General features: G+C 42.6%; 1 protein-coding gene across 2 annotated transcripts in view; it reads left to right on the top strand.

Annotated features, from left to right (window-relative positions):
- Nucleotides 1–15,270, top strand: part of Dpysl3 (dihydropyrimidinase like 3) — a 111,521-nt gene that overhangs the window by 71,695 nt on the left and 24,556 nt on the right. For both annotated transcript variants that reach the window (XM_038329894.2, XM_038329895.2), the window contains exons 2-6: nt 3,493–3,581; nt 5,378–5,562; nt 8,893–9,057; nt 12,588–12,649; nt 13,072–13,152. In XM_038329894.2, coding sequence (XP_038185822.1) covers nt 3,493–3,581; nt 5,378–5,562; nt 8,893–9,057; nt 12,588–12,649; nt 13,072–13,152 — 582 coding nt within the window. The remainder of the gene's footprint in view (nt 1–3,492; nt 3,582–5,377; nt 5,563–8,892; nt 9,058–12,587; nt 12,650–13,071; nt 13,153–15,270) is intronic.

Below are 15,270 nucleotides of genomic sequence, written 5' to 3'. Positions count from 1 at the left end.
CTGTCATTTGTTTTTAAACTCTAATCATTAATCCAGAAAGGGTTTATCTAATGACCATTTGAAGAGTGTCCAGTGATGTGCTCTCAGTGGTGTTGATTCCCTTGGATCCCCTCCTGCTGTCCTTGTGTGAACATCAAGGAAGGCCATCCAGAGAGCAGCTGCCCCTTTGCTGATATTTGGTGCTCATCAAGGATAGTGGTTATTTACCACACCAGGAGTCCAGGGCTTGGGATTTTCAGGTGGTTCCCATTTCCAATTTAATTCAGATAGAACATGGCCCCTTTTCAAACACCAGCTCAGCACAGCTTTTTTGCCGGAAAGATAAAGAAAAGCATTGAGGAGTAGTAATGAACTTGTACAGTTACCATGATTACTTCTTCAAGAAGTTCCTTCGGGAAATGTTGCCCTCACAGACACACAGAGCTGGGCCTTTATTCCTGATTTTGTTCTGTGCCTATGCTGTATAGGCTGGCTAGCGGCTGTGTTAGAGCCCTGTGTGGAAATCACAAAATGTAGATTTTGTAGACAGTCCAGTGACTAGGAATGGATACTTTCTCATGCATACTCTGGTTTGGAAGCATAGACCTAGAGCACACTCATAATCTTGCAGTATTGTTAAAGCAGTAAACAACAAGAGCCTTTTTGGGGTTTTTTTTGTTTGTTTGTTTGTTTTGTTTTGTTTTATTTTTCTTTTTAAATTGATTTTATTTATTTTGAGATAGTTTCACTATGTAGCTCTGGCTATCCTGGAAGCTGTTATGTAGACCAGGCTGGCCTTGAACTCACAGAGATCTACCTGCCCTGCCCCCCAAGTGCTAGGGTTGAAAGCACCACACCTGGCCCAGCTTTTCTATCTTTGAAGTTAAATGCTACAGTCAAGTCATATAATTTCTGAGTCATTGACAAAGTACAACCCTTCACCCATCTCTCTCTCTCTCTTTCTTTCCATTTTTTGACCAAGATATAAGAATCCTTTAATGAAGGTTAAAAGATCAAAAGGTACATGTTCCCAAGATGAACCATTAACAGTCTAGTCGGGAGAGAATACAACTGTCTCTGTAGAGCATTAGAATAGTGCCCAACTGATTAAAGTAGAAGTAGGTAAAATCTGCAGGAAAGTTGGACAAGGGCATTAGCAGGGAGAACCCTCCCGACAAGAGGCTTGGTAAAGAAGGTGGGTTTTAGATGCCAGGTGAATTCACAAAAAGGCAGGGAGACCCTTTTTCAAGGGCATTCGAGTCCGATGTATAACAAGAATTCCTTGTTTATAGTTTTAGCGCTAATCTAAATACGAGACAATGCAGGATCAGAGGGTAGACATGTTGGCAGAACTCAGAACAGGAGGCGCTTATAGACCATGCATAGTGGGGCTTCGTATTTGACCGCCATTCTGCTGCTTTGTTTCACATGGAGAGTTCTTCTAAGAACTTCAGTAATTGGTATCTTCAAAAAAAATCTGCTCCCCTGGTGATAAGATATGATGAAACTTCTTATTCTCATGCAATAATTGGCAGCAGAAGTTAAGAGGTAATTTTCTTTATCCCATGTGGGGCCCAAGTGCCATCTGTCATTTTATAGCCTTGATCACAACTTTCATGACTGAGTCTGAAAGTCATCTGTCAATGTGACTTCCTTCTCTGAACCTTCCTTCTCTTTGAAAGCTGCATTCTCCAACAGGGGACAGAGAGTGAACTTCAGAGCAAGAGTTAAATGGTTCTGACTGGGAAACCTTTCTGACGTTGACCCTGGTCCTTATCCTAAGCCAATAGTTCTCAACCTGTGTGTTGTGACCCCTTTAGGGGTAGAAGAACCCTTTTATCGGGGTCATCTAGGACCATATGCATATCAGATATTTACATTACAATTCATAACAGTAGCAAGCTCACCGTTATGAAGTAGCAACAAAAATAATTTATGGTTTGGGTCACTACAACGTTAGGAACTGTATTAAAAAGAGGCACAGCATTAGGAAGGTTGAGAACCACTTTAAGCGCTGGAGTCAAGAAGAACATCATCTTTGAACACTGAGCCATAGAACTGCATTTTCCACATTGCCCTCCTTCCTCTTCTTGTAATCTTTCCATGTGTCTCCACGTATTTTCACTAAAACTTAAACTCTTGGCAATCCCAGTGTGAACAGGAACCCTGCCTCCCTAACCTCCTCTCATTCCATTGGCCTCCTGAAACACAAAGGTTTTGTAGATTGACTTTCCGGTTTTTCCAAGAAACCTTTTTTTTAAACCTCAAGACCTTGATACATGTTGTCCATTCTACAAAATGTCTACATTGCCACCCCATGTAGATTCCTTTCTTCTTACTAGACCTAAACTAGCCATACTTCCCTGGGTCCTATGACAACTGAATCCAGTTCTATATTGTAATTGATCAGTTCTATATTCCTAAACTCCCCACTTCTGTTCCATGGAGGCAGTAACCTACTGAGTCTTTTATGCAGTTTTACTTTCCCCACATATACAATAGTAAGTAATTATTTGTTGAACCAGTGGGGGATAGATGGACAGATGGATGGGAGGATGGATTGGTGGATGGATGGGAGGATGGATGGGTGGATGGATAAAGTTGAAGTCGATAAACTGAATTCTTCACCAACTCCAGCCAAGGCAGTTTTCATCCATGCTGCAGCTCTACTCAACCAGTCTTCTGGAAACACTTGCCTTGTCCATAGCGCAACAAAGGCACAGCGCAGAGCCTAGTACTGCATCTTCATTCATAGGCTCGCACTTCATATGCATTCACCCACTCTATAATCTGCAGTACTGACTGGTTTAGTGTTCATCTGGTGTACAAAATATGTATGTGTATTTCATGACCACCCATAGAGCATAATTTCTATGTTCAACGTTGGATCACTCTTAAATTTCATTTAAGTTGTAATTGTTATAAACAGTTTATTATTCTAATGATCAAAGCAAAAACAGTCTATTCATTCATAGTCAAAGTACGTCATATAGTTGTATGAAAAATGTCCTTATGAAACTCAATACTATGTATCATGTATATTAAAACAGAAAAAGTTAAATAGGTTAAGAGACTGAGAGAAATACTGAATAAAATGAAGCAAATCTAAATTATACCTAATTTATCCTCTTTCCAAGTTAAATAAGCACAATAAAATTTTTGTCTTTTTCCCAACAGTGGTTTTCTTACACTTTACAACTTTGTGATCTAACAGAATTGTTATGTAGCATGAGCTGAGTGCTACATTATGACAATATAGGTAACACACATGATATATATGTGTATATATTATATGACACCTTTCAGATGCAGGGGGTGAAACACTGGAATAATTTGAATTAGAACTGGATCCCCACAAATGTATCATATTCAAATGTGAAATGCACTAAGCATTCAGAGGTCATTTACCAATTGTGTTCTTGCGAGATGTCTGAAGGAATGAGTTGGGAACACCTTGGACACATCCTTCCCCTAGGTAATGTGACAGTGACTCATGTTGTCCTTCTTTTCCAGAGTGACCGTCTTCTAATCAAGGGAGGGAGAATCGTCAATGATGATCAGTCCTTTTATGCTGATATTTACATGGAGGATGGCTTGATAAAGTATGTACATAAAAACTTCTCCTTTCTCCTTTCTACTACCTCTCTGCCTAAGAAAGAGCTTCAATTTCATAAATGAACTGAAAACACTGACTTTGGTCAAAAGAATCATTCTGAGGACACTTTTGAGCAAATTGTATTAAAATGGAATACCGGGGCATAGAATCAGAGTGAGCGATTGTTAATTACAACAGCATGTTTATTGTTCCCTAATGTCCTTAATAGTATTTTGTGGACTCAGTAGAGATTAACATTTAATCTATACAATGAGAAGCTATTGCATTTTACAACCAAAAAGAATTGGGTCATGGTGAGATTAAATAATAACTTGGCTATGGCTAGTAACTGGAAGAGCCAAGGCCGTGAATCCAGGTGGTCTCCATCTGAAGCGCACCTACACAGGATGGGTGTGGCTAACAACAGAAGAATGTTTAAATGAGGAGATGGAAGCTGAGATTTCAGAGATCACTATGATCTTAATAAGCATGCTGCAGAAAAGTGGATGGTGTATTTCTGTTCCGGATAGGGTATTAATGTTAGTTGCAAAGATGAGCGAAACATTATATAAATATATATAAACACATCACACGGGCCCATGAATTCTTCATCCTCTTGGTTCTTAGTTTCTCCTGGAAGAAGAACTAAGAAAAAGCATAACAGAACTGGCCAATCTCTGGACCAGAGTAGAATTGCAATCTGCGGCTGCATTTTTCCCACCATGTGTTTTGAGTTGTGGTGGCCCTAGAATGGCCCCATGCTGATGCGGTCAAGTTGAACTCTTAGACACGTCAGGAATACATTAGCTGTGAACCTAGAGTTTGCTGGTCAGTGATGGATTTTTTTTTACTACCCCAAGAGAATCCTCTTAGCTATGCACAGACGAAAAAGTACTCATACCACAAATAGTGGGTTACCCATGTGCCCAAACTAGGAGACATTTCATGTTAATATAAACTGTGACTCCTAGGTCTACCGTCCAGACAGACTTGACCAGATGCCTTGACCAAAGCTATAAAATCAAGCAATGTTGCAAGTAGTGACCTGCAAGCAGCATTGTGAGGGATGGGGTCACATTCCTTGAGAGGTGTACCTTTGAAACATTCCCTGAGTGATCTCCTCCCCACCCCCATTCCTTGCTGGAATGCGCTAAAGTTTCCTGGGTCACACTGTATTCTTAGGCAGATTTTCATAATCATCTTCCTTAGTCTGACGCCTCTATTAAGATACTGGCAGTGCAAAAGCAGTCCGTGTAGGTGAGATCTGAATGTGTGACTTTTTCCTTGTGAATCTGCAGTGAGACACCATTGGCTGACCAGGGAAGTGTGGGATAAGGAAAAGAAGCTGGAGGTGGGGGATGACTCAAGCCAAGGTCCTTCACTGGGGCACCAGAAAATCAGCTTAGAAGATGACTAAGCTCCCACGCCTGTTGTTGTACTGCATCTTTATCTTCTTCTGTGGCTCCTAACAGTCGTGTGTTCTTCATGGTCTTCACAGCTTCCGTCAGGGTCATCCCACACCACAAAAAGAGCAAAGCAAAAGAAATAATGAAAATAGTTATCTAAAAATATGTTGTATTCTAGATTTTGGCAATCCATAGATTTCGATACAAAACCATAACACAAGGCCCATGCAGATAATTTTGTGTCAACAAAAAATGGCTTTGTATACACAGCTATCTACCTTTGCTTAAAGTTTCCTGGACTTGTGACTTTGAAGACCCGGTGTCTAAAACCCTTACATCCTATGCTTGTCTTGAGGGTGGCTCTTTTTTAATTGTCAGTGTTCCACTGTCTCCCCAGGCAAATTGGAGACAATCTGATTGTCCCTGGAGGTGTGAAGACCATTGAAGCCAACGGGAAGATGGTGATCCCTGGAGGCATTGATGTCCACACTCACTTCCAGATGCCTTACAAGGGAATGACCACAGTGGATGATTTCTTCCAAGGGACGAAGGCTGCCTTAGCCGGTGGCACTACGATGATCAGTAAGTCCCCAAACTAGGCATATTCCTGCCGGTCAAACACCTGCCCTCCGTTAATACTAACACCAGACACATGTCTCTCCATTTGGTTTGTGAATTTATGTTCCTGGAGGTGGTTACTCTTAGGAAATCTACCAGCTCTCTGTAATTACCCAAAGGAGATCCATGAGTCTCATGACTATGAAAGCAACTGAGAGAATGATACGTTAGAAAGAATGATCACTGAGACTTGGGGGATTAGTGGTCCTCGGTGAATTTAGTGCTGTTGGATCTTTGCTGAATTTTGACCAATTTGTGTCTTTAAGGTTAGCGAAGCTGTGAGTGGTTTCCTTTACTCATTTTTGTTTTGTTTTGCTTCTGGTAAACTACTAATTCTGAGGAAACTTGGGAAGTGGCATGCCCTTGGATTACTGAACTGATAGTATTCCAGGAAGCCCTTCCTGTCCCAAGGAATCTCAATGAACTGGGTCCAGGCCAGGAGCTAGCCTCAAACTCGGGAGACAGAGCACTGTTTAGTTAACATCATATTCCTCTACCCACAGGCACAGAGCAGCCTGAGCCAGAATTACAGTCTGTCTTGACCTTCCTTTTGAGTCAACCACTAGCAGCAGTCAACTTTAGATAGGATATAGAAACCCAGAAAAATTGCAACAAGGCCATAAAAGGTGCAGTCCAGGGAGACCTGAGCTTTCTTCCAGCTGATGGGAGGGTGTAAACTGACATCTCAGCAGCTATCTGTCTGAGAAAGCCCTCATGTCCTTGAATACATTAGCATGTAGCTGGGTGCATTTAAGTTCCAATCAGTGTACTTAGGCTCCTTTGACAGAGGAAATGTGTGATCTTGGCTTTGGCTTGGCTGGTTGCCATCTAGGCGAGGAACTGGGCCTGTTCTGCAGGTCTATCTAGTTCCTCATGCTTGGTCTTCTATACTAGTTAAGGGGCAGAGGGAAAGTCAGAGATCTAGATGAGGAATAAAGCTTACAAGGAGCCACCGATGCATGCTCGCCCTTCAGAAATACCTTAGAAATTCTAGATGTAGAGAAAGCAAAGGATACAGGCAACCCTACATCATGTTAATGTGTAGTTTCCAATTTAACAAGAGGATCACAATATTTGTACCGTGTTTCAAGCTGCCGTTTTTTACTAAGTCATGGATGGTGATGCCTTCCTCCTCTTTTATTCATATTCTACCACTGGTTTTAAAATAGACGTCCTTTGTCATTCTGTGAAAGTTTCTCTATGTTTTTAACCAAACTTCTCAATTTTTTCAACTTCAGTCCCTTGCAGTTTTTCATTTACATAAATGCATTAGCGAACACCCTAGAAACGAAATGTTACTGACAGCTACATCTTATTTTCCTAGGTATGATTTTTGAGTCACGTCTAAAATAAAGTCCATATTTTTGATACATATTTCAATGACATTCTCAGGATAGTTGAACCAATTTCATGCTTTAACTCAACTGCCTTTAGGGCATTGGTGAGAATGGAGCTTTGCCCAACCCTTACAATAGTAGCAACAATAATGTAAAAATATGTACCATTCATGGATACAGGGGGAAGGGTTAGTTTGAACTCAAAGAAACTAATTCTTGTTAACTGTGGCCACTCGTGCCTGTCATACATTGTAGACAGAGTTTCTGTCCCACCTGGTTCCACAGCTGTTGCATCTTGATCAGCTGTCAAGCAATTAAAAGACAACACAACAGTCTACAGTATTTTCCATCTTTACATGTCTTTTTAACTCTACTTGTTTTATTTTTATTTTTAATTTTTGAGTTTTTTGAGACAGGCTTTCTCTGTTTTCTTTGACTGTCATGGATCTCACTCTGTAGACCAGGCTGACCAGAAACTCACAGAGGTCCACCTGCCATTGCCTCTCAAGTGCTGGGATTAAAGGTGTGTGCTACCACACCCAAATATATTTCTTTTTTAAAGGACTTTCTCTATCCTATTTCTTTTCTCTTCCAAGCCTATGTAAATTTTTAAACATACTGTAAACCATTTAGAGGTTTGCTTTTTGTTTTTATTTTTCTCTAAATCTGTCTTTTCTGTGTGTCTCTACCTTTTTCTTGCCACATGAGTCTTTAGTCTGTTAAGTGACATGACTATGGTTAAAAACATGGCTTGGGTGGCTGGATCCACCCCTTCCTTGGTTTCCTGAGAGTCTAGCTTCATGGAGGACGTACTGGTGGGAGCCATGTGTTTTTACCACAACTCTGTGGAGTTTCTAGGTCCATGCCACCATCAAGAAACGTGCTGGTGGCTGCTCATAAACAACATTCAAGTGTTTGGTTGCAGGGCCTCTTAAGAGAGCTGCAAAGTTTTTGCTGCTAATGCTGAGTCAGGAAGCATCTCTTAAAGGTCACCCTCTTGCCTCCAGCATACAGAGCCCACCTGAAAAAATGCTGCTACCAAAAAGCTGAGCTGAACTCTGTTTTTTTTTCTTTTTGGTTTTGTTGTGTGTGTGTGTGTGTGTGTGTGTGTGTGTGTGTGTGTGTGTCTAGAATTCCTTTCCAAGCTCTCTTAGTTTTTTGTGGATATAATTGCCCCACATTGGTGCCATCTGTAGATGGAGTTTCTCTCCCACCTGGTTCCATAGCCATTCAGTCCCAAAGAAACACACAGAGGATTATATTAATTATAAACTGGTGGGCACTTTAACTGAGGCTTATTATTAACTAACTCTTACAGCTTAAATTAACCCATAATTCTTGTTTATGTTTAGTCACACGACTTGGTATCTTTTATCAGTGAACCACTCTCATCTTGCTTCCTCTGTGTCTGGTGGTGGCTGCAGACTGAGCTTTTCCTCTTCCCAGAATTCTCCTAGTCTGCCATTCTTCTATACTTCCTGCCTGGCTATTGGCCAATCAGCACTTTATTAGACCAGTACGAATGACAAGTCTTTACAGGGTACAAAAGCATTATCCCACAGCAATGCATCTAGAACTCCTTCTACCCAGGGAAGGGAACACAACTTGTGTCACTAGTGGAGATTCAGTCTCATAGCACATACTCCTCTAACACGTATTAATACTGAGAGCGTGCCAGGTATCAGCAACATTTCATACACATCTTATCACCTAATCACACAGCAAACTCAGAGGCAAACTGCTCTCATAACCTATATCCACTTAAAACCCATTTGGAGAAGAGAAAACTGAGGTTTCAGAAAGCTAATAATTTGTCCCAAGTCCCGGTGTTAGATATCTAAATCACTGGTATCTTCGAAGGCACCAAGATACAGAGTCTGCAAGAGGGAACAAACTTGCCGGGTTTGGGGAAGAACCAAACTGTTCTGAGTTTGAACATCTCACCCTCATCTTTCAGTCGACCATGTGGTACCCGAACCTGAGTCTAGCCTGACCGAGGCCTATGAGAAGTGGCGTGAGTGGGCTGATGGGAAGAGCTGCTGTGACTATGCTTTGCACGTGGACATCACCCACTGGAACGACAGCGTGAAGCAGGAAGTGCAGAACCTCAGCAAAGACAAAGGTGAGCCAAGCACGCTCTCCAGCCTCGTCCTCCTGTCTCTAGGCTGCCATGTCTGCCCTTCCCACAGCGTCCCCCTCACGTGCATCACCCCCTAGTTGGGAGACTGCTCCCTCAAGCATGAGGGCTGAGTCTAGGGCTTTCTAGAGTGCGGGCACTCTATATTTTTATGCAGCTTCACTTACATTTAACAGGATCCTCATGGGATAAGGAGTGTTAGGCACTTTGCAGATGGAAAACCAGAGGGTCAGAGTAACTGCCCGGGATCACATTTAGTGAACAATAGATCTATCCAGAGATGATGATCGCCTCCAGGAATATCTTAGTCATGTTTCTATTGCTGTGATTAAGCATCATGACCAAAAGCAAATAGAGGAGGAAAGGATTTGTTTTATTTTGCAGCTGATAGTTCATCATTGCAGAAAGTCAGAACATGAACTCAAGCAGGGCAGAAACCTAGAGACAGGAACTGAAGTACAAGGCTGGAAGAAGCACCACTTACTGGCTTGCTCCTCATGACTTGCTCAGCCTGCCTTCTTACAGCACATCGGACAGCCAGCCCAGGATGGCACTGCCCACACTTAGCTGGTGCTTCCCACAGCAACCATAACAAATCAAGTAAATGCAGTACAGGCTTGCCCACAGGTAAAGTTATTTTCTCAGTGGAGCTTCCTTGCTCCAAAGTGACTCTAACTTGAATCAAGTTGACTTTAACCAGCACAATACATGATTGGCAGTTTTGTAGATGGAGAAAATAAGGGAAGGTTACTGATCCAACCTGAAGTCACATTGCTAAGAAATCTGAGAGCAAGGATTTCTAATCTCAGTCAGTTTTATTCAAGACCAAACTACTAATATTACATAATAATGACATCCTCAGTAAAGGCTAAGACATGCCAGGAGCAAGGAAAGATTGATCTTCTCATTAGGAATGAAAATATGTCCCTGCAGTTCTGCCGTATGTCCCCTGCCCCCTACCCCCGCCCCCCCTCTCTGTGTGTGTGTATATGTATTGTTGGAGTGGGTCCTCTCACTGAGAAGATGATTTTAGTTCCAATATCTTCTTAGATTCTTCTGTTTTCTGTTTCTCCCTATGTTCTGATCATCAGACATTCAGCACCCACAGGAACATATATACTTATGCAAATGTGTACAATGCACTCAGCTTTGTAAGGGGATCGATCTAAGAACCCAGAGATGGGTAAGCCTCTGCTGAAGGTCCAGTGCAAAAGTAAGCAGTCCAAGGAAAGGCAGCAGCATGGATGCTGAAAGCACATAACCTGTCTGGTCACTGTGCAAGGATTCAGGAGAACGTGGTGTATCTACACAGAGTAAAGAGGATGCTCCTTCAGAGATATATTTTTCTTCCTATCCCTTGCTGCACTCCGTAGATCCTACCCAACCCTTGGTAACACAAAACATGCCCTTAGCCCCTCCCACTTCTTGTTTTGTTCGTCAGTAGAAAATTCAGTGCTTTAATCAGCACACAGGGTCTGGGTCATTCCAAGGATGACTTAGAGCCTTATGGAAAGGGGAATTTGTGGAAAGCTGCCCTGAGCTGACCCACGCTGAGTAGGGACATTCTTGAACTATAAACCACTTTTGGCTGGGGCAACTGTGAGCTAAGTTGACCCTAATGGTTCAACCAAACTTATTTTCCTTTCCTCAAAATGATTTTCTGTTCTACCATTCCACCTACCTATTTATTTTGGGTGAAAATCAATAGATGTTTTCCTATAATGCTGATGACTTAGGTATTTAAGTACAAGGCACGAATTGCTATCTGTCCCCGTTTGCTTTGATAGTTCACTGGGGTCAGGTTTTATGTCCATTTTGTTTCTATTTTCATTTGAAATTTAGGTAGTGTTGTGTGGAAGAGTCATTCTTTAAACTGGGTGTCTTAGTCAATGTTCTGTTGCTATGAAGACATCATGATCAAGGCAACTTCCAGAAAACATTTAGTTGAGGCTGGCTCACAGTTTCTGAGGTTTAGAGCATCTTTGTCATGGTGAAAGGCATGGCAACATGCAGGCAGATCTGGTGCTGGAGAAGGAGCGGAGAGTTCTACATCCAGATCAGCAAGCAACACGAGGAGAAAGACACTGGGCCTGGCTTGAGCATTTGAAACCCCAAAGCCTCCCCAGACTAACACATTTCCTCCAAGGCCACACCTACTCCAACAAGACCACACCTTGATCCCTATCACTTAATCCCCACTCCCTAATGACCAAGCAACCAAATAGTTGAACCTGTGGGGGGCTTTCAGGTTCAAATCACCACAATGAGTATATAGTTAGCACCGTTTTATTATAAAAGTCCAGAGTATTTCTAGGTTAAAAAACTAGATTTATTCTTTTATTCCTTTTTCCCCCTAGACAGGGAGACACAGTTCTTCTGTGTAGCTTTGGCTGTCCTGGAACTCACTGTGTAGAGCAGGCTAGCCTTGAACTCACAGAGATCCACCTGCCTTTGACTCCCAAGTGCTGAGATTAAAGGTGTGTGCCACAACCACCTGGTTTATTCTTTAAGTAAATTATAGAGAATGGGGGGTAAATAACATACTTATAAAACATGCCTACACTCTGTGTGTGTGCATGCCTTTTTACATGTGCTGTGTGTATGCAAAAGTACAGTTTCAGTAACAGAAAATACATAATAGAAGTATATGTCTGCTATATCTTAGAAAGAAATTGTTAGGGGTTGAGGGAAATAGGAATTGGGGTTTATTTTATTTTGATAAAGGACCTACTGACTGGTCTGATACTTTTTATGTGATCCAGTCCACCTCAAACTTATGAGGTACAACAAGAAATAGAAAGAAAAATCCATGGGAATCTTTCTGTCTCTGCTTCCCCAGTGATAAGATTAAATGCTTGTCCCATCACCGACATCACAGACATTGCTCAGAACAAGTTTTTGAAGTTAATTTTATTGCCATCTTTCTCTTAGGCACCTCACCCTCCAACCTAGTATATAACCAGTTGTTCACCAAATAGTGAAATAAATTCATTCCCACGAAGACCAAATGCTTGCCTCCCAGGGACTAAAAGCTGTTGAAGTGTTGCCTCCTTTGGTGGTGATCTGCTACCTGATGAGGAGGGAGTTATGTTTCCAATGTACCGGGGAGGAAAGGCAAGCCCAGAAATCAAGCATTCCCACCTCATTGTAGTACACGGTGCATCCAAGTGTTGCAAGCCCTGGTGTCTAGGCACAGCTGGTGTGCTATTGTGATTTCCTTGGTTTCTGCTTCTCCGAACAATATAAAAGTTATCGATCTTCTGAATTGTAGTGCTGGGAACTGGGGTTAGCAAAGGATACAGAAGACAACAGGTTTCTTCAAGGAAACACTTTACCTACTATTGATTTTATAGGGCAAAAGAGGGCATGATAAGATGGGGCATTCAGAATGTCTCCCTTCTGTTGGGCAGGCACCTGATCTGTGTGCTCAGGGCCCAGGGATGAAAGCCATGAGAGGTGACAGTGATAATTAATGTCGTCTTTCTCCTGATTTCCTTCCTTCCCTTTTCTTGCAGGTGTTAACTCCTTCATGGTTTACATGGCCTACAAGGATCTATATCAAGTGTCAAACACAGAGGTAGTAACCCATTTGGCTATGTTGTTTGGATTGTCTGCATGCATGGGTTTCCTACTGTTGCTGATGACCTTTGCCCTAGAAAAATGAGTCACTGTGGTTACTGCGGAGGCCACGACGTCAGGCTGTCTACTGATATATGTACTGACTTTTAGCCTGCACTGCATTTGAACGATGTTAATGGGCAAAGCAGAGAGGAGCATGAATTTCTACTGGCAACAGTTGTCTTGAAGTATAAGGGGAAAGTTCTTGTCTCCAAACAGCTCACAAACTTGGTGAAAATGTGTAGTTCTCTGCTTCATAAGGTCAGGCGGGCTTCCTGCTATTGGTACGAGCTTGACTGTCATCATTGTAACCATTGGCTTGCCCCTAGGAATTCATGGGTACACTTTGATAGACTGTGAGGTTGTTACTTTCTGTTTCAGCTCTATGAGATCTTCACCTGCCTGGCAGAGCTGGGGGCCATTGCTCAAGTTCATGCTGAAAATGGAGACATCATTGCCCAGGTAACATCACGGAACCAGCCTTGTGTGTGTGTGTGAGCTTGGGTCTGCATCCCATCTGTTTCCTCTCTTCAACATGACTTGAACGCCCCAAGTGCTCAAGACTACTATAAACACACGGCTAAAGCCAAAATCCATGCTGAAAAACCTCACAGCTCTGGGCTCACACTTGAAATCCCAACACTGGGCCTACTGAGGAAGAAGGATCATCAAATGTTCACAGTCCTTAGCCGTGATAGTGAGCTTTTTATTTCTGGCTGTAAACAGTGTATCTTAAAGAGTTAGTCTTCAGCTGCACCTTGGTGGCCCATGACTTTAATCCTGGCACTAGGGAGACAGAGACAACTGGCTGAGTTATCTGAGTTCTAGGCCAGGGCTACACAAAAAAAAAACCAGTTCTGGGTTTGGGGATGGTGTAGAAGGAGCGGCGGGGCTGCGTCCCGCTACCCAGCTAGCTTTACCCAAAGTAATTACACGGAAACTGTATTCTTTTAAAACACTGCCTGGCCCATAGTTTCAGCCTCTTATTGGCTAATTCTCACATCTTCCTTTAACCCATATTTAGTAATTTATATAGCACCACAAGGGGTGGCTTACCAGGAGAGATCTTAACCTGCATCCATCTCACAGAGAAGCATGGAGACTCACTATGGCGACTGCCTAAAGCGTCTCCACCTCTTTCCCAGAATTCTGTTCTATCTACTCCTCCTACCTAATTTTCTGTCTCTTAAAGGGCCAAGGCAGTTTCGTTATTAATAATGAAAGTAACATATAGACATTCCTCCATCAGGATGGAGGGCAAAAGGATTAATCTTCAAGGTCAATTAGTGATCCACTTCTTTAATCCAGTAACCCGGGAGGTAGAGGATAAGAGACAAGTGAATTCCTGTGAATTCCAGGCCAATTAAGGCTGCAGAAAACCAAAACCCAAACAAAAAACAATTTATCTTCAGAGAGTTACTAATCGTACAGGACGTATTAAAGAAAATAGTTTGCCTGATGTCCTCTTCTTCATTTGTTGCTAATTTTGAGACAGCACCTCCAACTCAGATATTTATTTAGTTATGAAGACAGGTATGTCTAAAAGTGGCCTACTAAGTTATCTTTCGCTACCAGAGTTTACACCTAGAAACTTCGGAATGGAGTAGAAAGAAGACAGTGGGTGTGATCTTGGTTGTCCACTTAACTGCATCTAGAAGCAACTCAAACAAATTCCTGAGCACTTTAATGTAGGGTTCTCTCTCTCCCTCTACCCCTTACCTTGCCCACTTCCCCGGACTCCCAGACTTCCAACCTTTTTCTGAGACAGAATTGACCTCTGATCATTCCACGTACCCACCCCCACCCCACCCCTGCTGCTGGGCACTCAGAGATACCTTTGGCTCTATTGGGATTAAAGGCGCGTGCTACCACACCCAGCCACCAAGGATTTTCACTGGAGGCCTGAGACAGACCCCACCCACATGTGGGCGGTATCTTCCAGTGCAGGTACAGATAAAAGGACGCTCTCCTTTTAGGCCGCTTACCCGTGCTCTGGCTGATAAGTTGCCCTATCCAGCGACTCGGCATTCTTTAACCCATATTGGGACCAATTTTTTTTGGGATTTCAACAAAAACCCGAAGACTGAAAGACCATAGGACACCAGGATAACTTCCAGCCTTCGATGCCAGATTGGAAATCTGCTGGGAAGTCTAGCTTCCTGCACTAAACAACTCCCGGATTGTTGGCTTCTCCAGAAAAAGAGAGACATTGACCTTTTGACTTCCCTGATTTTATCCTGATTTGTCAGGCAAGACTGCTTCTACAGAGTTTAGGCCATGGCACAGATGTACCAGCACCAAGACCCCAATTTTTCCAACACCGTACAAGCAGAAATAGAGGTAGAAATCGAGGATGAGCAAGAGACTGAGCCCGCAGAAGAAAGACGCAGTTTCGGTGAAAGTGCACTAGGCTTCTTCACAGGGGAACCCAGGTACCAAGGTATCCCAAACCAGCAGGGTGATATGAACCTTGTTATTTGCGTTAGTTTTAACATCACCAACCAGAGCCAAGGGAGCTACCTATGTCCAGGACAGCTACAGTTGGAGGGGAGCGAGACCTCAGTTGCCAGAGTCCCACAA

Source organism: Arvicola amphibius, chromosome 5 (assembly GCF_903992535.2).
Source record: "Arvicola amphibius chromosome 5, mArvAmp1.2, whole genome shotgun sequence".
In the NCBI taxonomy this organism is placed as follows: Eukaryota; Metazoa; Chordata; class Mammalia; order Rodentia; family Cricetidae; genus Arvicola; species Arvicola amphibius.
The sequence above is the reverse complement of the archived record's forward strand: the minus strand, read 5'-3'. Positions and strand labels throughout refer to the sequence as shown.